This window comes from Thermobia domestica, chromosome 16 (assembly GCF_964235325.1).
Source record: "Thermobia domestica chromosome 16, izTheDome1.hap1.1, whole genome shotgun sequence".
In the NCBI taxonomy this organism is placed as follows: domain Eukaryota; kingdom Metazoa; phylum Arthropoda; class Insecta; order Zygentoma; family Lepismatidae; genus Thermobia; species Thermobia domestica.
Genome location: NC_137469.1, coordinates 3,049,714 through 3,074,388, shown reverse-complemented (window position 1 = coordinate 3,074,388; position 24,675 = coordinate 3,049,714). Strand labels below are relative to the sequence as shown.

General features: G+C 30.5%; 1 protein-coding gene across 2 annotated transcripts in view; it reads right to left on the bottom strand.

Annotated features, from left to right (window-relative positions):
- The window catches only part of LOC145672399 (uncharacterized), a 290,548-nt gene that overhangs the window by 62,282 nt on the left and 203,591 nt on the right, over positions 1-24,675 (bottom strand). For both annotated transcript variants that reach the window (XM_081741553.1, XM_081741554.1), the window contains exons 4-5: positions 24,211-24,344; positions 4,753-4,891 (exon numbers count right to left, since the gene is read on the bottom strand). In XM_081741553.1, coding sequence (XP_081597679.1) covers positions 4,753-4,891; positions 24,211-24,344 — 273 coding nt within the window. The remainder of the gene's footprint in view (positions 1-4,752; positions 4,892-24,210; positions 24,345-24,675) is intronic.

Sequence of the window (24,675 nt, the reverse complement as noted above, 5' to 3'; positions counted from 1 at the left end):
TCCGTTTGCCTGTCGACAGGTATCAGAACAAAAACGTAAGAGAGAGAGAAAGGGAGTTGGTTCCGTCTCATCCGTTAACCCTTTATTCCAGGCCCGTATTTAGGTAAGTGCTATTCTGTGCTCGAGCACAGGGCGGCAGAATTTAGGGGGCGGCAAAATTTTGGAATTTTTTAAGGATTCATAATAAAGTGATATTCGAAACTAGCAACTCGCAGAGTCCCGCGTAAGCGCCAGAAAATATGTTAAGGTGTTTAATTCGCTCTAAATTTAGAGTAGTTAATAATTATCTAATTATTTTTTAACAAGTCATCCTAAAAGTTGAATAAGACAGGGGGGTCGAAGGGATGTGTGGATCCTCCTGGAAATCTAGTTATATCACCTTTGGAATCAATGGCGTAACTAGTTTTACTGCGCCCTGGATCGACCGATCATCGATTTACTCATACCAGCCCCCTGCCCCACGCATTTCAGCTCCTGCGTTATATATATATAGTCTATGCTAACAGTGTACTACGTTATTTTTACTAAGAAGCCTAAAGTTTTTACGTATTTTTTTCCTAAGTTACCACTACATACATAATATGAACTATGTTCATATTATTATAATCAGGGTGGTTGAGACGGAGAGAGCAAATGTTTTTTTTTTTTTACTGCTCCTTTTGTACTTTAAAGATAGAATGATATCATTATTTATAATTCTTAATATAAGTAGGGAGTACAGGATAGTTTTATGTGTCAACTAGGTTTCAAACAGGCCCAACTTTCGTTTCATTTCCGGGTGGGGGTAGAACCCCCGAGAGGAGGCACGGCGCGCTGATTGCAATGACTCATGCAAAACTTTCACTAGGCAGCTAGCTAAACATTACAGTGACGATTGTCCAGGTATCAGACAGTGGGGATCCGGAAAGGGGGCGCGGGGCTCGCGCGCCCTTCCATGGGGAGTAAAATATATAAATTAGTCCCTAATGAAGCACTTATTCAAAGGGTATGGGAAAAAAGTTTTAAAATTTCTCTAAAGTAAGATTCTTAGTGCGTTCTTCACTCATTGCAGATAATGTATGCGTTTCCAGTTCATGGTAATCCTGGATTCTCTCCTGTTGAACAACATGGTTTTCCTCAATGCCATCTCCAGAAGGGCGGAGATCAGGGTGTCTACTAAAATTCCAAAATGAAACTTCGTGACTTTTTCGTGACCTTTTTTTTTCCAAATCATAAAATTTAGTAACATTCTCAAGAATTAATTTGTTGTGAATTGGATCGAATTTTCATGCATGCGATGGAAGCGTGCTTTGTTTGAGATTTGGTAGCGTCTAAAGTCAACCATATATATATATATATATATATATATATATATATATATATATATATATATATATATATATATATATATATATATATAGTAAAGGAGACAAATATGGAGTAGTACTACTAATATGGAATACCGACCTATAGCGGATATATGGTGCTGCCGCGTAAGGGTGATAGGTGCAGACTGTTATAGAGTTATGGATATTACGCCACAGCTGAGTAGAAAGTGTTAGACGAAAGAACCAGTGTGATACAGCTGTTGATACTTTTTTCTGGTTACTGAGTTTTCTGTAGGTAAGTTTTCAGTGGAGTAAATTTTATTCTTAATGAAGTTCAATTGTTGTCACTTTGCATTCTGAATTTCGAAAAATGTCAACGATCATTTTCGTACAAAGTAGAAAAGAGTTGAAGTGTTTTGTACATTGCTACATCATGTGACATTCCAAGGAGGCAAGGATACAAATATGGAATACCAATGGGGTGATAAATATGGAATAGTATTCCATAATTGTATCTCTCAGTATTTTATTTTATTTTTCCTCTTTATTTTGTACCATACATACATTCCTTCATCCAAAAAGAAAGAGTGTCATCAGAAACAATGGGCAAGCAGCCATCTTCTAGGTCAGAAGTAAGTAAATGGTACACCTAAAACAGGCCAAATATTATTATGTTCCCAGATCTACTCTATTTAGGTTTGTAAATTAAAATCCGCACTTTATACTTTAGGAAGTTGCCAAAACAATACTTGGACGCAAAACTGTATTACCTATAGAGTTGGAAAATCCGCTAATTTAAATTAGTGGAATATTTATTGCTAATGGAAAAAAATATTAGTTCTTCACGAAGACTAACGCTAAGAATATGGCAGAAGAGGTCTAAAATTAAATGCCTGGCTAGTCTTGAGGAAGTAATACCACTTCGAAATCCTAGAAAGCAGTTGGGCAGCATCGGAAGAAAACCAGAACTAGCTGCAGTTTTGACATCTTCACCATATAAGAATGCTCTTCAGCAGCAGGAGAAAAGTAACCCAACAAACAACAAAACAGAAAATGAAAACTCAGATAATAAACAATACACGTATAGGGCAAGGAGAACAGTACAAATGAGCCCACAGCTACCTAAAGATATCGTGAACGAAGTACAAACGTCTAAAACGACACAGAGAGAGCTCTTCCAATTCATCAAAAGAATGTGAAATCAATTTCGAAGACTCGTCTTTAGACTTTTCTCAGCCAGACGATGAAGTTATCCCAATAGTCCTGATGCCGAATGTCTCTTGCGGTGGAAACTTCTCACAAGATAATCATGGAGAGCAATGAGTAATGTGTTTTATGTGTGAATTATGGTGCCACGTACAATGTTTTGGATATGACCGAGGATGTTGTTATATTTGTGAGTTTTGTAAATAGACCATTACAAGTATTCCATATTTAGACCCATTTACGTAAACAGAAAAAATCGCACGTTTTCAGTAAATCATTAATATCTATCTTAGTCTTATTCATGAGATGATTGTAACTCCTTAGTGCTGTAGTAAACATTCTACTTTACCTTTCAAAGTATATTTTGCTGATATTTTCAGTTTTGGTGACGAGTAATTACTTAATTAGTAAATGATATTCCATATTTATATACTTTCCTCTCTCTCTCTCTCTCTCTCTCTCTCTCTCTCTCTCTCTATATATATATATATATATATATATATATATATATATATATATATATATATATATATATATATATATATATATATATATATATATTTATGGTGAATTTTGACGTTTTATAGAACAAAATTTTGCCGTTTACATTCATTTTTGTACAGATAAAAAAAATTGGGACACAAAAGCTAAATTTCGCGACTTTTTCACGAGTTTCGTGACTTTCGTGACCGATAGACACCCTGGAGAAAAGTACGTATTATGAAGCACTGCAGTTCATATTTTGTTAGCGAAATAAATATCGAAAAATGTCTCAAGTTTATTTTTCAGACCTGCGTACCCCCTTAAAAATTCCTGGATCCGCCTCCAGTATTGGCTGTTGCCTATTAACTGCTAATAGTCATAGCGTACCTTTTGAAATGTTTTCAAACGTTCTTTGCATAAGGAACAATTTTCCATATTTTTTCTTTTTTCGCCCTTGCGTTCTTTTATTGTGCGCCCTGGGGTAGCTGCTCCACTCGCTCCATTGTAGTTACGCCACTGTTTGGAATGGTCAAGTGTACCGTATATTTTTAAATCATGTATACGTATCTATACATATTTTAAACCGAAACACAATCTTATAATCAGGAAATATATATAGAAGAAGTTTTCGAAGACAAGATCGTAAAGCAGCAACATATATAAAGTTACAATAACGCATTCGTCATTTGTCCTTCAACAACAGAGCTTTTCTTCTTTATTCCATTAGGTATTGCGGAGACATTGATTTAAGAGCGCTTTACACGCAACGCATTATATTTACTTTATCACATGGAGATACACGTGTTTGACTTACATGAGCTTAAGTGGTATTTTATGTTGGAACTTAAGTAATAACGCGTATATTAAAATATTGATTAATAAGTTAATGGACCAAAAAAGTTAGTGTTTTAGTTGTCTTCGGAGGGTATTGTTCTGTTACATTCACAAGTTCACTATCACTTACAACAGAAACTGTTGTTACTGTCAGCCATAAACAATTTCTCTAAGAGCACAAGTACGAGTATTTAATAGTTAACCATAATTTTCCGTATTTGCAAAACAAACAGGGTGCGGGTAACATATGTAAATTGTTAAGAACATAAAATTTGTTCTTCATGTCGTAATAGGCTACATACAACCTATAAATACTCTGGCAGTGTCGTAACCAATCTCCTCGTTGCCTCGGAATAGGAGTCAGTGATGCCAACCTCGATCTTTATAAAATCCCATCTCGAAAATCAGAAATTCCCATTTTGCTCTTAAATTCCCATGCGCCATACAAATTGCAAAATTTTCAAAATTTATAAAATATGAAAATTGAAATTATTGTATGGTACTTAGTTTTTTGAATATTCGAGTGAATTATTCGTAAATTTGGATCTTTTTTAAATTCCTAATAAATACTGTATTTTCCTTAATTAAAAGAGAAATAAAAATTTTTTGATAAAAATAAGTGCATTTTGTTACCAGAATTTAGTATTTTCATTATGCTATTGTGGCTTAATATTCTACTGAATGTAGTAAAACTAGGCCAACTTCATTATCCAGTTATACGTATTTCATGTAGTATAGGACGTTTCATAAATTGCCTGTTTGTCGTTCTGTAATTTGCTTTCTTTTATTCGTGACTTTTTTAAACTCCAGAGTACAATTTACGTTTCTTGGTGCTTTTGTTTGTTTGTTTGGAAATTCACAAGTTCCTACGTAAATCACTTTCACACTAACATGCACTTTTCAATAATAAAATTGGACGTACCTGGCACTTTCGGAAGATATTAGTTATATGAGAAACAGTGAGAATACCATCTCTGTCTCGGTCTTGGTTTCGCATCTCGATCAGGATGGCTTGCATCGTTCGGCCATTCACTGTCGTCAATTGATCTTGGATCGTTCGCCTGAAATTATAACGCATATCAATCATCAATAATATTACATTACACTCCCGACTATCCGACTTATCCGACGGAAGGACACACCAGATAACAAAAACAAAAGAAAACAAACAAACAAAAGTCAGACAGGTCGGACTTACGATTAAAGACACAAATTTTCTACCAAAACCAGCTGTTACTCATATTTTTTATTACTTAGGATAGGTCAATATTTTATAAATGTTTGTTATGCACTGTACCGCATGTTTTAAACGTTTATTACATAAAAAGGAAGTCCACGAACTTTAACAGGAACCTATGCAGGGATTGGGTCTTAGGGGTCCAGACTCCTCTGAAATCCCGACTTTTTAAAATAAATTTAGATTAATTTTACGGGTGATTTCACAAATGTTAATATAATTTATCCTCTTATTGAATTTGGACTTCCCCGAAAACATTTGGATCTCCCCAAAATAAATCCCAGCGTATGTACCTACATTTCAACATAAATTTAATAATGTTTAAATTAATTGCAGAGAACATAACATAATGAACACTGCACATTATAAATATATACAATGTTAAAATAAACAAACCATTAACCTAAAACATGGGCTAATTCTCAAAAAAAAAATTTAAACCAATCATACTGTTCATTAATATATGATTACATAAATACAAAAAGGAAGGAGTCAAAACTTACAGTTTTTTAGTGTTTTTTATACTCTGTATAAAAGGTCAGGTAAATCATTCAAAAATGTAATTCTTATTTTATTATGGATTATTTTTCTAACTAGGCCTTATTTTCGAGAGTTTACTCTGTATACTTTGTATAAAAGGTCAGGTAAATCATTCAAAAATGTATTTCTTATTTTATTATGGATTATTCTTCTAACTAGGCCTTATTTTCGAGAGTTTACTCTGTATACTCTGTATAAAAGGTCAGGTAAATCATTCAAAAATGTATTTCTTATTTTATTATGGATTATTTTTCTAACTAGGCCTTATTTTCGAGAGTTTACTCTGTATAAAAGGTCAGGTAAATCATTCAAAAATGTAATTCTTATTTTATTATGGATTATTTTTCTAACTAGGCCTTATTTTCGAGAGTTTACTCTGTATACTCTGTATAAAAGGTCAGGTAAATCATTCAAAAATGTAATTCTTATTTTATTATGGATTATTTTTCTAACTAGGCCTTATTTTCGAGAGTTTACTCTGTATACTCTGTATAAAAGGTCAGGCAAATCATTCAAAAATGTATTTCTTATTTTATTATGGATTATTTTTCTAACTAGGCCTTATTTTCGAGAGTTTACTCTGTATACTCTGTATAAAAGGTCAGATAAATCATTCAAAAATGTAATTCTTATTTTATTATGGATTATTTTTCTAACTAGGCCATATTTTCGAGAGTTTACTCTGTATACTCTGTATAAAAGGTCAGGTAAATCATTCAAAAATGTAATTCTTATTTTATTATGGATTATTTTTCTAACTAGGCCTTATTTTCGAGAGTCTACTCTGTATACTCTGTATAAAAGGTCAGGCAAATCATTCAAAAATGTAATTCTTATTTTATTATGGATTATTTTTCTAACTAGGCCTTATTTTCGAGAGTTTACTCTGTATACTCTGTACAAAAGGTCAGGTAAATCATTCAAAAATGTAATTCTTATTTTATTATGGATTATTTTTCTAACTAGGCCTTATTTTCGAGAGTCTACTCTGTATAAAAGGTCAGGTAAATCATTCAAAAATGTATTTCTTATTTTATTATGGATTATTTTTCTAACTAGGCCTTATTTTCGAGAGTTTACTCTGTATAAAAGGTCAGGTAAATCATTCAAAAATGTATTTCTTATTTTATTATGGATTATTTTTCTAACTAGGCCTTATTTTCGAGAGTTTACTCTGTATACTCTGTATAAAAGGTCAGGCAAATCATTCAAAAATGTATTTCTTATTTTATTGTGGATTATTTTTCTAACTAGGCCTTATTTTCGAGAGTTTACTCTGTATACTCTGTATAAAAGGTCAGGTAAATCATTCAAAAATGTAATTCTTATTTTATTATGGATTATTTTTCTAACTAGGCCTTATTTTCGAGAGTTTACTCTGTATACTCTGTATAAAAGGTCAGGTAAATCATCCAAAAATGTAATTCTTATTTTATTATGGATTATTTTTCTAACTAGGCCTCATTTTCGAGAGTTTACTCTGTATACTCTGTATAAAAGGTCAGGTAAATCATTCAAAAATGTATTTCTTATTTTATTATGGATTATTTTTCTAACTAGGCCTTATTTTCGAGAGTTTACTCTGTATACTCTGTATAAAAGGTCAGGTAAATCATTCAAAAATGTAATTCTTATTTTATTATGGATTATTTTTCTAACTAGGCCTTATTTTCGAGAGTTTACTCTGCATAAAAGGTCAGGTAAATCATTCAAAAATGTAATTCTTATTTTATTATGGATTATTTTTCTAACTAGGCCTTATTTTCGAGAGTCTACTCTGTATAAAAGGTCAGGTAAATCATTCAAAAATGTATTTCTTATTTTATTATGGATTATTTTTCTAACTAGGCCTTATTTTCGAGAGTTTACTCTGTATACTCTGTATAAAAGGTCAGGCAAATCATTCAAAAATGTATTTCTTATTTTATTATGGATTATTTTTCTAACTAGGCCTTATTTTCGAGAGTTTACTCTGTATACTCTGTATAAAAGGTCAGGTAAATCATTCAAAAATGTATTTCTTATTTTATTATGGATTATTTTTCTAACTAGGCCTTATTTTCGAGAGTTTAGTCTGTATACTCCGTATAAAAGGTCAGGTAAATCATTCAAAAATGTAATTCTTATTTTATTATGGATTATTTTTCTAACTAGGCCTTATTTTCGAGAGTTTACTCTGTATACTCTGTATAAAAGGTCAGGTAAATCATTCAAAAATGTAATTCTTATTTTATTATGGATTATTTTTCTAACTAGGCCTTATTTCCGAGAGTTTACTCTGTATACTCTGTATAAAAGGTCAGGTAAATCATTCAAAAATGTATTTCTTATTTTATTATGGATTATTTTTCTAACTAGGCCTTATTTTCGAGAGTTTACTCTGTATACTCTGTATAAAAGGTCAGGTAAATCATTCAAAAATGTAATTCTTATTTTATTATGGATTATTTTTCTAACTAGGCCTTATTTTCGAGAGTTTACTCTGTATACTGTGTATAAAAGGTCAGGTAAATCATTCAAAAATGTAATTCTTATTTTATTATGGATTATTTTTCTAACTAGGCCTTATTTTCGAGAGTTTACTCTGTATACTCTGTATAAAAGGTCAGGCAAATCATTCAAAAATGTATTTCTTATTTTATTATGGATTATTTTTCTAACTAGGCCTTATTTTCGAGAGTTTACTCTGTATACTCTGTATAAAAGGTCAGGTAAATCATTCAAAAATGTAATTCTTATTTTATTATGGGTTATTTTTCTAACTAGGCCATATTTTCGAGAGTTTACTCTGTATACTCTGTATAAAAGGTCAGGTAAATCATTCAAAAATGTAATTCTTATTTTATTATGGATTATTTTTCTAACTAGGCCTTATTTTCGAGAGTCTACTCTGTATACTCTGTATAAAAGGTCAGGTAAATCATTCAAATATGTAATTCTTATTTTATTATGGATTATTTTTCTAACTAGGCCTTATTTTCGAGAGTTTACTCTGTATACTCTGTACAAAAGGTCAAGTAAATCATTCAAAAATGTAATTCTTATTTTATTATGGATTATTTTTCTAATTAGGCCTTATTTTCGAGAGTTTACTCTGTATACTCTGTATAAAAGGTCAGGTAAATCATTCAAAAATGTAATTCTTATTTTATTATGGATTATTTTTCTAACTAGGCCTTATTTTCGAGAGTTTACTCTGTATAAAAGGTCAAGTAAATCATTCAAAAATGTATTTCTTATTTTATTATGGATTATTTTTCTAACTAGGCCTTATTTTCGAGAGTTTACTCTGTATACTCTGTATAAAAGGTCAGGCAAATCATTCAAAAATGTATTTCTTATTTTATTATGGATTATTTTTCTAACTAGGCCTTATTTTCGAGAGTTTACTCTGTATACTCTGTATAAAAGGTCAGGTAAATCATTCAAAAATGTAATTCTTATTTTATTATGGATTATTTTTCTAACTAGGCCTTATTTTCGAGAGTTTACTCGGTATACTCTGTATAAAAGGTCAGGTAAATCATTCAAAAATGTAATTCTTATTTTATTATGGATTATTTTTCTAACTAGGCCTTATTTTCGAGAATTTACTCTGTATACTCTGTATAAAAGGTCAGGTAAATCATTCAAAAATGTATTTCTTATTTTATTATGGATTATTTTTCTAACTAGGCCTTATTTTCGAGAGTTTACTCTGTATACTCTGTATAAAAGGTCAGGTAAATCATTCAAAAATGTAATTCTTATTTTATTATGGATTATTTTTCTAACTAGGCCTTATTTTCGAGAGTTTACTCTGTATACTCTGTATAAAAGGTCAGGTAAATCATTCAAAAATGTATTTCTTATTTTATTATGGATTATTTTTCTAACTAGGCCTTATTTTCGAGAGTTTACTCTGTATACTCTGTATAAAAGGTCAGGTAAATCATTCAAAAATGTAATTCTTATTTTATTATGGATTATTTTTCTAACTAGGCCTTATTTTCGAGAGTTTACTCTGTATACTCTGTATAAAAGGTCAGGTAAATCATTCAAAAATGTAATTCTTATTTTATTATGGATTATTTTTCTAACTAGGCCTTATTTTCGAGAGTTTACTCTGTATACTCTGTATAAAAGGTCAGGTAAATCATTCAAAAATGTAATTCTTATTTTATTATGGATTATTTTTCTAACTAGGCCTTATTTTCGAGAGTTTACTCTGTATAAAAGGTCAGGTAAATCATTCAAAAATGTATTTCTTATTTTATTATGGATTATTTTTCTAACTAGGCCTTATTTTCGAGAGTTTACTCTGTATACTCTGTATAAAAGGTCAGGTAAATCATTCAAAAATGTAATTCTTATTTTATTATGGATTATTTTTCTAACTAGGCCTTATTTTCGAGAGTTTACTCTGTATAAAAGGTCAAATAAATCATTCAAAAATGTATTTCTTATTTTATTGTGGATTATTTTTCTAACTAGGCCTTATTTTCGAGAGTTTACTCTGTATACTCTGTATAAAAGGTCAGGCAAATCATTCAAAAATGTATTTCTTATTTTATTGTGGATTATTTTTCTAACTAGGCCTTATTTTCGAGAGTTTACTCTGTATACTCTGTATAAAAGGTCAGGTAAATCATTCAAAAATGTAATTCTTATTTTATTATGGATTATTTTTCTAACTAGGCCTTATTTTCGAGAGTTTACTCTGTATACTCTGTATAAAAGGTCAGGTAAATCATCCAAAAATGTAATTCTTATTTTATTATGGATTATTTTTCTAACTAGGCCTCATTTTCGAGAGTTTACTCTGTATACTCTGTATAAAAGGTCAGGTAAATCATTCAAAAATGTATTTCTTATTTTATTATGGATTATTTTTCTAACTAGGCCTTATTTTCGAGAGTTTACTCTGTATACTCTGTATAAAAGGTCAGGTAAATCATTCAAAAATGTATTTCTTATTTTATTATGGATTATTTTTCTAACTAGGCCTTATTTTCGAGAGTTTACTCTGTATACTCTGTATAAAAGGTCAGGTAAATCATTCAAAAATGTAATTCTTATTTTATTATGGATTATTTTTCTAACTAGGCCTTATTTTCGAGATTTTACTCTGTATACTCTGTATAAAAGGTCAGGTAAATCATTCAAAAATGTATTTCTTATTTTATTATGGATTATTTTTCTAACTAGGCCTTATTTTCGAGAGTTTACTCTGTATACTCTGTATAAAAGGTCAGGTAAATAATTCAAAAATGTAATTCTTATTTTATTATGGATTATTTTTCTAACTAGGCCTTATTTTCGAGAGTTTACTCTGCATAAAAGGTCAGGTAAATCATTCAAAAATGTAATTCTTATTTTATTATGGATTATTTTTCTAACTAGGCCTTATTTTCGAGAGTTTACTCTGTATACTCTGTATAAAAGGTCAGGTAAATCATTCAAAAATGTATTTCTTATTTTATTATGGATTATTTTTCTAACTAGGCCTTATTTTCGAGATTTTACTCTGTATACTCTGTATAATAGGTCAGGTAAATCATTCAAAAATGTATTTCTTATTTTATTATGGATTATTTTTCTAACTAGGCCTTATTTTCGAGAGTTTACTCTGTATACTCTGTATAAAAGGTCAGGTAAATCATTCAAAAATGTAATTCTTATTTTATTATGGATTATTTTTCTAACTAGGTCTTATTTTCGAGAGTTTACTCTGTATACTCTGTATAAAAGGTCAGGTAAATCATTCAAAAATGTAATTCTTATTTTATTATGGATTATTTTTCTAACTAGGCCTTATTTTCGAGAGTTTACTCTGTATACTCTGTATAAAAGGTCAGATAAATCATTCAAAAATGTAATTCTTATTTTATTATGGATTATTTATCTAACTAGGTATTATTTTCGAGAGTTTACTCTGTATACTCTGTATAAAAGGTCAGGTAAATCATTCAAAAATGTAATTCTTATTTTATTATGGATTATTTTTCTAACTAGGCCTTATTTTCGAGAGTTTACTCTGTATACTCTGTATAAAAGGTCAGGTAAATCATTCAAAAATGTAATTCTTATTTTATTATGGATTATTTTTCTAACTAGGCCTTATTTTCGAGAGTTTACTCTGTATACTCTGTATAAAAGGTCAGGTAAATCATTCAAAAATGTAATTCTTATTTTATTATGGATTATTTTTCTAACTAGGCCTTATTTTCGAGAGTCTACTCTGTATACTCTGTATAAAAGGTCAGGTAAAACATTCAAAAATGTAATTCTTATTTTATTATGGATTATTTTTCTAACTAGGCCTTATTTTCGAGAGTTTACTCTGTATAAAAGGTCAGGTAAATCATTCAAAAATGTATTTCTTATTTTATTATGGATTATTTTTCTAACTAGGCCTTATTTTCGAGAGTCTACTCTGTATAAAAGGTCAGGTAAATCATTCAAAAATGTATTTCTTATTTTATTATGGATTATTTTTCTAACTAGGCCTTATTTTCGAGACTTTACTCTGTATACTCTGTATAAAAGGTCAGGCAAATCATTCAAAAATGTATTTCTTATTTTATTATGGATTATTTTTCTAACTAGGCCTTAGTTTCGAGAGTTTACTCTGTATACTCTGTATAAAAGGTCAGGTAAATCATTCAAAAATGTAATTCTTATTTTATTATGGATTATTTTTCTAACTAGGCCGTATTTTCGAGAGTTTACTCTGTATACTCTGTATAAAAGGTCAGATAAATCATTCAAAAATGTATTTCTTATTTTATTATGGATTATTTTTCTAACTAGGCCTTATTTTCGAGAGTTTACTCTGTATACTCTGTATAAAAGGTCAGGTAAATCATTCAAAAATGTAATTCTTTTTTTATTATGGATTATTTTTCTAACTAGGCCTTATTTTCGAGAGTCTACTCTGTATACTCTGTATAAAAGTCAGGTAAAACATTCAAAAATGTAATTCTTGTTTTATTATGGATTATTTTTCTAACTAGGCCTTATTTTCGAGAGTTTACTCTGTATAAAAGGTCAGGTAAATCATTCAAAAATGTAATTCTTATTTTATTATGGATTATTTTTCTAACTAGGCCTTATTTTCGAGAGTCTACTCTGTATACTCTGTATAAAAGGTCAGGTAAAACATTCAAAAATGTAATTCTTATTTTATTATGGATTATTTTTCTAACTAGGCCTTATTTTCGAGAGTTTACTCTGTATACTCTGTATAAAAGGTCAGGTAAAACATTCAAAAATGTATTTCTTATTTTATTATGGATTATTTTTCTAACTAGGCCTTATTTTCGAGAGTTTACTCTGTATACTCTGTATAAAAGGTCAGGTAAATCATTCAAAAATGTATTTCTTATTTTATTATGGATTATTTTTCTAACTAGGCCTTATTTTCGAGAGTTTACTCTGTATACTCTGTATAAAAGGTCAGATAAATCATTCAAAAATGTATTTCTTATTTTATTATGGATTATTTTTCTAACTAGGCCTTATTTTCGAGAGTTTACTCCGTATACTCTGTATAAAAGGTCAGGTAAATCATTCAAAAATGTAATTCTTATTTTATTATGGATTATTTTTCTAACTAGGCCTTATTTTCGAGAGTTTACTCTGTATACTCTGTATAAAAGGTCAGGTAAATCATTCAAAAATGTATTTCTTATTTTATTATGGATTATTTTTCTAACTAGGCCTTATTTTCGAGAGTTTACTCTGTATACTCTGTATAAAAGGTCAGGTAAATCATTCAAAAATGTATTTCTTATTTTATTATGGATTATTTTTCTAACTAGGCCTTATTTTCGAGAGTTTACTCTGTATACTCTGTATAAAAGGTCAGGTAAATCATTCAAAAATGTATTTCTTATTTTATTATGGATTATTTTTCTAACTAGGCCTTATTTTCGAGATTTTACTCTGTATACTCTGTATAATAGGTCAGGTAAATCATTCAAAAATGTATTTCTTATTTTATTATGGATTATTTTTCTAACTAGGCCTTATTTTCGAGAGTTTACTCTGTATACTCTGTATAAAAGGTCAAGTAAATCATTCAAAAATGTAATTCTTATTTTATTATGGATTATTTTTCTAACTAGGTCTTATTTTCGAGAGTTTACTCTGTATACTCTGTATAAAAGGTCAGGTAAATCATTCAAAAATGTAATTCTTATTTTATTATGGATTATTTTTCTAACTAGGCCTTATTTTCGAGAGTTTACTCTGTATACTCTGTATAAAAGGTCAGATAAATCATTCAAAAATGTAATTCTTATTTTATTATGGATTATTTTTCTAACTAGGTATTATTTTCGAGAGTTTACTCTGTATACTCTGTATAAAAGGTCAGGTAAATCATTCAAAAATGTAATTCTTATTTTATTATGGATTATTTTTCTAACTAGGCCTTATTTTCGAGAGTTTACTCTGTATACTCTGTATAAAAGGTCAGGTAAATCATTCAAAAATGTAATTCTTATTTTATTATGGATTATTTTTCTAACTAGGCCTTATTTTCGAGAGTTTACTCTGTATACTCTGTATAAAAGGTCAGGTAAATCATTCAAAAATGTAATTCTTATTTTATTATGGATTTTTTTTCTAACTAGGCCTTATTTTCGAGAGTCTACTCTGTATACTCTGTATAAAAGGTCAGGTAAAACATTCAAAAATGTAATTCTTATTTTATTATGGATTATTTTTCTAACTAGGCCTTATTTTCGAGAGTTTACTCTGTATAAAAGGTCAGGTAAATCATTCAAAAATGTAATTCTTATTTTATTATGGATTATTTTTCTAACTAGGCCTTATTTTCGAGAGTCTACTCTGTATAAAAGGTCAGGTAAATCATTCAAAAATGTATTTCTTATTTTATTATGGATTATTTTTCTAACTAGGCCTTATTTTCGAGACTTTACTCTGTATACTCTGTATAAAAGGTCAGGCAAATCATTCAAAAATGTATTTCTTATTTTATTATGGATTATTTTTCTAACTAGGCCTTAGTTTCGAGAGTTTACTCTGTATACTCTGTATAAAAGGTCAGGTAAATCATTCAAAAATGTAATTCTTATTTTATTATGGATTATTTTTCTAACTAGGCCGTATTTTCGAGAGTTTACTCTGTATACTCTGTATAAAAGGTCAGATAAATCATTCAAAAATGTATTTCTTATTTTATTATGGATTATTTTTCTAACTAGGCCTTATTTTCGAGAGTTTACTCTGTATACTCTGTATAAAAGGTCAGGTAAATCATTCAAAAATGTAATTCTTTTTTTATTATGGATTATTTTTCTAACTAGGCCTTATTTTCGAGAGTCTACTCTGTATACTCTGTATAAAAGTCAGGTAAAACATTCAAAAATGTAATTCTTATTTTATTATGGATTATTTTTCTAACTAGGCCTTATTTTCGAGAGTTTACTCTGTATAAAAGGTCAGGTAAATCATTCAAAAATGTAATTCTTATTTTATTATGGATTATTTTTCTAACTAGGCCTTATTTTCGAGAGTCTACTCTGTATACTCTGTATAAAAGGTCAGGTAAAACATTCAAAAATGTAATTCTTATTTTATTATGGATTATTTTTCTAACTAGGCCTTATTTTCGAGAGTTTACTCTGTATACTCTGTATAAAAGGTCAGGTAAAACATTCAAAAATGTATTTCTTATTTTATTATGGATTATTTTTCTAACTAGGCCTTATTTTCGAGAGTTTACTCTGTATACTCTGTATAAAAGGTCAGGTAAATCATTCAAAAATGTATTTCTTATTTTATTATGGATTATTTTTCTAACTAGGCCTTATTTTCGAGAGTTTACTCTGTATACTCTGTATAAAAGGTCAGGTAAATCATTCAAAAATGTAATTCTTATTTTATTATGGATTATTTTTCTAACTAGGCCTTATTTTCGAGAGTTTACTCTGTATAAAAGGTCAGGTAAATCATTCAAAAATGTATTTCTTATTTTATTATGGATTATTTTTCTAACTAGGCCTTATTTTCGAGAGTTTACTCTGTATACTCTGTATAAAAGGTCAGGTAAATCATTCAAAAATGTAATTCTTATTTTATTATGGATTATTTTTCTAACTAGGCCTTATTTTCGAGAGTTTACTCTGTATAAAAGGTCAAATAAATCATTCAAAAATGTATTTCTTATTTTATTGTGGATTATTTTTCTAACTAGGCCTTATTTTCGAGAGTTTACTCTGTATACTCTGTATAAAAGGTCAGGTAAATCATTCAAAAATGTAATTCTTATTTTATTATGGATTATTTTTCTAACTAGGCCTTATTTTCGAGAGTTTACTCTGTATACTCTGTATAAAAGGTCAGGTAAATCATTCGAAAATGTAATTCTTATTTTATTATGGATTATTTTTCTAACTAGGCCTTATTTTCGAGAGTTTACTCTGTATGAAAGGTCAGGTAAATCATTCAAAAATGTAATTCTTATTTTATTATGGATTATTTTTCTAACTAGGCCTTATTTTCGAGAGTCTACTCTGTATACTCTGTATAAAAGGTCAGGTAAAACATTCAAAAATGTAATTCTTATTTTATTATGGATTATTTTTCTAACTAGGCCTTATTTTCGAGAGTTTACTCTGTATAAAAGGTCAGGTAAATCATTCAAAAATGTAATTCTTATTTTATTATGGATTATTTTTCTAACTAGGCCTTATTTTCGAGAGTTTACTCTGTATACTCTGTATAAAAGGTCAGGTAAATCATTCAAAAATGTATTTCTTATTTTATTATGGATTATTTTTCTAACTAGGCCTTATTTTCGAGTTTACTCTGTATACTCTATAAAAGGTCAGGTAAATCATTCAAAAATGTATTTCTTATTTTATTATGGATTATTTTTCTAACTAGGCCTTATTTTCGAGAGTTTACTCTGTATACTCTGTATAAAAGGTCAGGTAAATCATTCAAAAATGTAATTCTTATTTTATTATGGATTATTTTTCTAACTAGTCCTTATTTTCGAGAGTTTACTCTGTATACTCTGTATAAAAGGTCAGGCAAATCATTCAAAAATGTATTTCTTATTTTATTATGGATTATTTTTCTAACTAGGCCTTATTTTCGAGAGTTTACTCTGTATACTCTGTATAAAAGGTCAGGTAAATCATTCAAAAATGTATTTCTTATTTTATTATGGATTATTTTTCTAACTAGGCCTTATTTTCGAGAGTTTACTCTGTATACTCTGTATAAAAGGTCAGGTAAATCATTCAAAAATGTATTTCTTATTTTATTATGGATTATTTTTCTAACTAGGCCTTATTTTCGAGAGTCTACTCTGTATACTCTGTATAAAAGGTCAGGTAAATCATTCAAAAATGTAATTCTTATTTTATTATGGATTATTTTTCTAACTAGGCCTTATTTTCGAGAGTCTACTCTGTACATATACGTATATATAAAGGATTGTAAGTGTATCTAAGTATTAATTTAAGCTGATTAACTTACGTCGAGTCGATGTGTCATCATCATCACAACCCTAGATCACGTGCTTTTTTTAGCTGACTTAAAAACACAGAACTTTAAATTACTGTAACAAGTGTGTAAGCATCGATATTACCGATATTACAAGAAAAAATTACAACACACACACACACACACACACACACATATATATATATATATATATATATATATATATATATATATATATATATATATATATATAATCATAGGTATTCTGCCTTTATTGGCAGGTCACTTGCCGCAGCTGAAAAGCTTCCATGCTCCACGGCAGCTAAAATTATATGGTAGGCAAAAAGCTTTGAAGATGCGGGTATTATTTACTGCCATTCTTTGCGCTCTTCTTTCTTCCTTACAGAGATGTTTAATGGAAATCTGATGATGTCATGGACAGTGCTGGATTTACGTATAAGCTAAACAAGCAATAGCTTAGGGCCCTAGTCTCTTGGGGGCTCCAAAAATAAAGGAGAAAATTGGATTTACATTTGCAAAATATAAGAGAAACAGTAAATAAGATAAAATCTACATATAACGACAGTGCTTCGTGTTGTATAAGTCCTATGATGTAAGAAATGGGACCCCTTTTGATAACCTAATTTTTAAAATATCACTAGTTTCTTCTTTTCTGTATATATGACGCTTACGTTCATCTGGACACATAAAGGGCCCCATTGCCTTCAATAGCTTAGGGCCCCACCAAATCTAAAAACAGCTCTGGTCACGGGTCTGATCGATCCATTTTTAGCTGTGGTCTCTTCCTGTTAACTCTACCTCGGACAATTAGCTTTTCCAAGTGGTCATGGTTTCTTCTTATCATGTGGCCAAAGAGGATTTTTGTGTCCCCAAGGGTACTAAGGCCGGTTTGTTTTCTCAGTTCTTCGATGACAAATTCATTTGTTCTGCTGGTCGTCCATGAGATTATTAAATAGGCCAACATTTCGAAAGCATTGAAACGCTTTCTGTCTTTAGCCTTTACTGTCCAAGTTTCATAGTTAAACAGGTGAATCTACCAGTCTGTTCCTTGTGTTGAGAGTTAGAGCTTTTTTTTTTTTTTTTTTTTTTTGTATTTTCTGTAGTTTCATCACAGAGGCTCCCCCAGTTCAATGTTTCGTTTCGTTTCTGATTCATAGTTACCACCTTCATGCACTCACCCACTTTACCTAGTCATCCATTATTATTATTATTATTATTATTATTATTATTATTATTATTATTATTATTATTATTATTAGTAGTAGTAGTAGTAGTAGTAGTAGTAGTAGTAGTAGTAGTAGTAATAGTAGTAGTAGTAGTAGTAGTAGTAGTAATAGTAGTAGTACTAAAAGCAACTCCTAAAATTTTCAAGTATATGAATTTTCTCAATTTGTACTCCATTCAAATGATTGTACAACAACGGACCGCAAAGGTTATTTATAATATCCAAACAGCTTGGTCAAACTATTAAATAATTTTTGACTGAGATAAGGCATTTGAGTTATATACCAACAATATGTTTGAAAAATACATGGGTGGCTTTACAATTCGCTCGTCAAAATTACATGCACGAAATAAATAGCAAAAACTAGTTGTCTTATTTTGAAATAAATTGTCTTACATTTTCTGTACAAACTAAAATTTAGCTTAAAATGCACACCATCATTTAGATAGCAAAGATTATACTCTTGAGAACTCAAGCACATGTTTTCTTGGATTAAAAGTTTTTGAATTCAATCGTTTTTGAATTTAATAGACTTGCTCGGAAGTGGATTTCGGGGGGGGGGGGAGCGTAAATCCCCTCCCTGCGAGACAATTTTTGAACATTTATGAGTTAAATAATTTACTACCAATAATATTTATAGACATAATTTCACTTGTCGAAGGTAAAAATGTCTAAATTAATCACATGACCTACTTTGGTCAAACTGTTTAAATCTAGGTTATATAAGATGATGGTTCAGTGTTTGAAAAACTTTTCAGTAACAAGTCACGAATTTCTCGGCAGCTGTGGTTACGTTGCTGCTACTTCTTAAGGAGAAAAGCACACCATTCTCTGTTCATCATAAACTTGTATACAAATCGAACACTATAGAATACAAAATGTTCTCAAAAAGACTACCAGCCACAGTTTAGTAACATTAACATAAACTCAAACATATACTGTTCATGTTAGGTATTTATTTATTTATTTGTTCAACACAACAGACTCTAGGCCCAGTTATAGTGTTGTTCCTTAGAAATATATTTACCCAGTTATACAGGATGTTTCAAAACAACACCGACAACGTTTGGGAGCTAATTCCTGACACCAAGATAAGACAAAAAGTATAGACCAAGTTGGGTGCACAAATGCTTCCTTTAGGAGTTATAGGCTGCCAAAAACATAAAAAAAGAACTTTAAAGGTCCATAGCTTCAATACCACAGAACTTACCGTAGTCGGGTCAAGATTTCACTTAGGAACTAATATATGCTCTATCCAAAGTATATGTTCTAGAATCATGCGGTACTGTACTGACGCAACACTTTTCATAGAGGGAGTTTGGCTAGGGGCATGTAATTTGAAGTACTCACCAACTACCTCCATAAAAATTGTTACGGAAATACCTTAGGATTCTGAAACTTGGATATTTGGATAGGGCACATACTAGTTCCTAAGTGAAGTCTTGACTTGACTACGGTAGGTTTCTTAGTTTTGGAGCTATAGGCTTTTAAAGTTCATTTTTTTCAAGTTTTCACTTTTTCAGTAGCCTATAACTCTGAAAGAAAGCATTTGTGCATGCAGATTGGTCTATACTTTTCTTCTTATCTTCGTGTCAGGAATCATCTTCCCAACTTTGTGGGCGTTGTTTTGAAACACTCTGTATTTTTTAAAAAGATTATATATTTATACATTTTCGTTATCACACATATTTTTAAGTCTATTCTTATATTGTCTCCGACACTACAAAACAATTTATAGCAGATAACCTCTCAATTGCATTATGGGATTCTGATCTTTCTCTGTCTTCGTCAGTTACAAAGTCCTTCACTTGCGGAGTAGCGTTAAGATTTCTTATTGGATATTTACCACTAATACAATTAATCTCTTTATTTATATTCATTTCCTCTTCTTTCTTCTTTTTAACGGTATTATTTCTTAATTACATTCCTCGTACGTCATAGAGTACTTATTTCTTATAACATGTATTAGATACATGAATCACTTTAAATTACTATGTTGAAGTTCCGTAAGTTCTTCTATAAGCTACGTAACATGTAAGTACCACTCTTACTATTTCACCTACAGAATATCAATAACAAGTTATTGCAATCAATTTCTCATTATATTTCTAAGCTGCCATGTGAGAAATAAGTTCAGGAACCGACATTTATTGCGCAATAGACAACGGGCTGGCTACACTCTTCACCACTAATTTTTATTTATTTATCAACACAACGGGCAGATGCCAATTACAGTGTTGAAATATTACAATATATTTTTTATAACCGTTTTTTTAATGCCTTATAGGACATTGTGCATATATTAATTTTATCATGTTTTTGGCATAATTTGTTGTAGACTGAACATATTCTCCAGATTGGTGACTTCAGCATTATGTTGGTCCTAGGCTTTTTGCAATAAAAGAGACCTGTATTAATAGTGGTAACAAATCTTGCAATTATTACAGATTTTATAGCAAATTCATTAGATGTAGGCAGCCAAGTAGATGTGATTTATATTGACTTTGAAAAAGCTTTTGATAAAGTTAATCATAACATATTACTAGAAAAATTAAAGCTTTTCCACTTTTCTCCGTCCCTGATTAAATTCTTCTCATCATACCTATCTAATCTAATCGTAAACAATCCGTTCTTTTTAATGCATACAAATCTAAAGAATATATTGCATCCTCAGGAGTCCCTCAGGGTTCAAATTTAGGACTATTGTTATTTCTCTTGTTTATTAATGATTTACCTGACTGTATTCCTGACCATGAAAAATTACTAAATGCCGATGATCTAAAAATATATGCTAAAATCAATTCTGTGGACGACAACATAAAGCTGCAGCAAGGTCTAGATCATATTGGTAACTGGTGCTCTTCGAATCAACTTGGGGTCAATGCAAGCAAATGTAAAGTATTATCATTCACTAGGAGCAAATCACCTCGTCACTTTAATTATGAAATTAATAAATATATAGTAAATAGGTATAATTCAGTTACATATCTTGGTGTTACGTTTGATTCTAAGTTAACGTTTGACAATCATATTGTAAATATAACAAGTGAAGCATTCAAGCTATTAGGATTCATAATTAGAACGGGAAAATAATTTGAGAACTGTTCAACATTACAGAAGTTGTACAATGCATATGTTCGCTCAAAGTTAGAGTACGCCTCTACTATTTGGAATCCGACTCACATAAAACATTGTAAGCAATTAGAAAGAATACAGACACATTTTTTAAAATTTCTAACATATAAAGAAACTCACATTTATCCTACTTATGACAGCTGTAAAACCATACTTGCTAACTTTACCTTTCCTACACTAGAACAAAGGCGACATATGATTGATTTATTATTCATTCAAAAAGTAACGCAAAATATTTTGGATTGTCCTGATTTTGGATTGTCCTGATTGTTCTGATTGAATTTCCATGTTCCCACATTAAAAGTACGTAGAAACACTGGTCTTTATTACTGCAGAAAATCAAGAACTAATATAATGATGAAATCACGAATCTGGAGGACAACAGCTTTGTATAATAGAATGTGTTCAAATAACAATGAATTTGGTATATGTGATATGTCGCCTAAGACATTTAGAAATGCCATTATCATGACTTATCAAGAGTTGTAAACTCAAGTTATGTTATCAGGAGTTATGAACATGTAATTGCGTAATTTACAACACTGTAATTGGGCTATAGCCTGTTGTGTTGACAATAAATAAATAAATAAATAATTCTAGTTCTAATTGAAGGAACATGAAAGTATAATGAAGATATAAAGTTTGAACAATCGAATTCATTTTGAATTACTTTTTGAAGGAATACCAAAACTACAATATTACGCCTGTGTTCTAATGAGTAAATATTAAAATTATCTACCAATGTACGTACTATTGTTTTCAAGTGACGAATAAATTTCAGATATTTTGTATATCAAATACCTACGAAGTTTTGATTGAATTCTTTCAATTTTTTGGCGTTAGATCTGTTGCAAGGGGTTCCACATTATAACAGCATATCTTAGGTATGCTTCTCAACCGCTGAGGTAAAAATATTGAGGAAGGAGGTAATTACATTACAAAATATTTCTGGAATTAATGTTTTGAACCTGTTAAGCTTATTAGTTATAGAGATATGCTGATGTTATTAGCACATATTGTAGCTAATAATTGTGTTTTAAAATATTTAATACCAACGAGTCTTAAACGACCTCAGTTGTCCAGGGTACACTGCTAATGAAACAATAATTGGGTTGGATTTTTGTGTGTTGCATCTTTATGCAACAACAAGGTTATGTAGGACGGAACGGAGGGTCCGAACCACAATCGGGGCTTAAATCAAATGCATATTGTGGGTGCAAACATGATCATGGAACATAATCTTCACAGTATAGGCAGTTTTTTCCACAGGTTTAGGTTACAGTGTAAGTAAAGTTTTTGTCAGTGGCACCCCGACATTTTCTGGGGTGGGGAGGGATGAAGACAAATATGTGCCTAAATAAATTCACTTCTGAAAATTGATAGGAAAGCTTGATTGAATCAAAGATTAACAAAAATTTAAGTGAATTCATAGACCACATTGGCTGCCGACTAGGTCTAGTTTTCCCTTAAGACGAGACAAGACGAGAAAAAGACTTTTTCTCATTTCGTCCTGTAAGCTTTGTGGTAGTTTCGTTTCGTTTCGATTTTAGAAGAATTCTTTATCACTCGTCTCTTTTGTAAATATGTATACAAAAATTATGTTCTGATTTCTTTCTTAATTTCATCTAAAAGTTAACAGAATCGCGACATAACATTCAAACAGGGCCGGATTAAGAGGGAGCTGTAGAGCAGGGCCTCCAGTTGGACGGGGGTCTCCACTCTGATCAAAATTTCAACTGGCTGTATAAAAAGAATCATTCGAGATACAATCATCATCCTAAGATAAAATATGGCCAAAACATATGAGACAAATTTCTTCGTTTGTTATATACACTGACTTAACAAATTAGTACAAATCAGTTTTAAATATGTTTGAGGCTTTCTTTTTTCATTTATTACCTTTATATAATAGGGTAACCTTGCGTGTATTTTTTATGCATTTGGAATATTCCATTAGGAATCATATCATCTAACGCATGGCATGATTGATGTCGTAGAACTACGTGCATTCACTTAAACTTTCCTACTGTACTTTCATAGAAATATATTAGGCGAAATCAGTAGGGGCAGGGATTTATTTGTAGCCAGGGAACCCTGGGAATTTCCCCCCTTCTAAGTCTTGACTTCCCTGTCTCTAAGTTTAATTCAGTCTTCCCAGCCTGGAAAGATATTTTCCCCCTTTCATAGACTACATAATCTGTTTTAAAGTACAATAATTCAACTGCATGCTTTAGTATCAATTCTTTATAAATATTCCCCCCCTTCTACAAAATCCACAAATAAACCACTGAGTAGGGGCCACATATTTTTTTCCGCCCCCAGGCCTCCAGTTGGGTTAATCCGGCCCTGCATTCAAACCATATTTGTTATTGAAGTATAGTATATTGTGTAATGAATGATGTGTCTTTAAACGTTTATAAGTACCCTATAATTACTTTTATCAATTTGTAGATTTAGTAGTACGCGTATGAACCACTTAAACACTAACACAGTATTTGAAACCTAAAACTTGAGTGAACAAGTGTTACCCAACAGACTCGCAAAATTTCTCTCGTCTGGTCTGGAACTATCATGTTTGTAGTGTCGTCTCGAATTTAGAAAGACACTTCCCGTCTCCACTCTTATCTCGTTTTGGAGACGAGACTCGATATAAGACGAGAGTTTTCTCGTCCCATAACCAACTCAAAGTAAGAAAACGTTAACATCAGAATGCGATATGTAAACACCAAGTATGAATTTAAATATGTTGTGAATTTTACCTTAATATATGTTCGGAATTCTTATCGTGTAGCTTGCCTTGGGCCGCTAGACTTTCTGGACTGATAGGTGGCAGCACTGTAAAACTTTTACTTCGAAGAGCTCCATCTTGGGATGCCCTCCTATTTGTACTTAACTGAAAAAGATATTTACAAAAAAACAAATCAGAAAGACATGCACAAAATATATGAGATTAATCCTGTAACTGATATCAACGTAGTGCTATTTCGTCCTTCACTTGATTTTCACTTTTAAAAGATCAATCACGAGAATAGTATGAAGGGCGTTCAGTAAGTTTTACAGAAATAGTTATAATTCTATTATTAGTTGCAATATAAATTTTTAGGTGAATGTACTTTAATCCATCGATTACAAGACCGTGTAACTCAATGTAGCCCAAGTCCGTATCCACGAGGGGCTAGGGGAGCTGCCCCCTAACTTTGGCTGGCCCCCCTAAAAGTTTCACG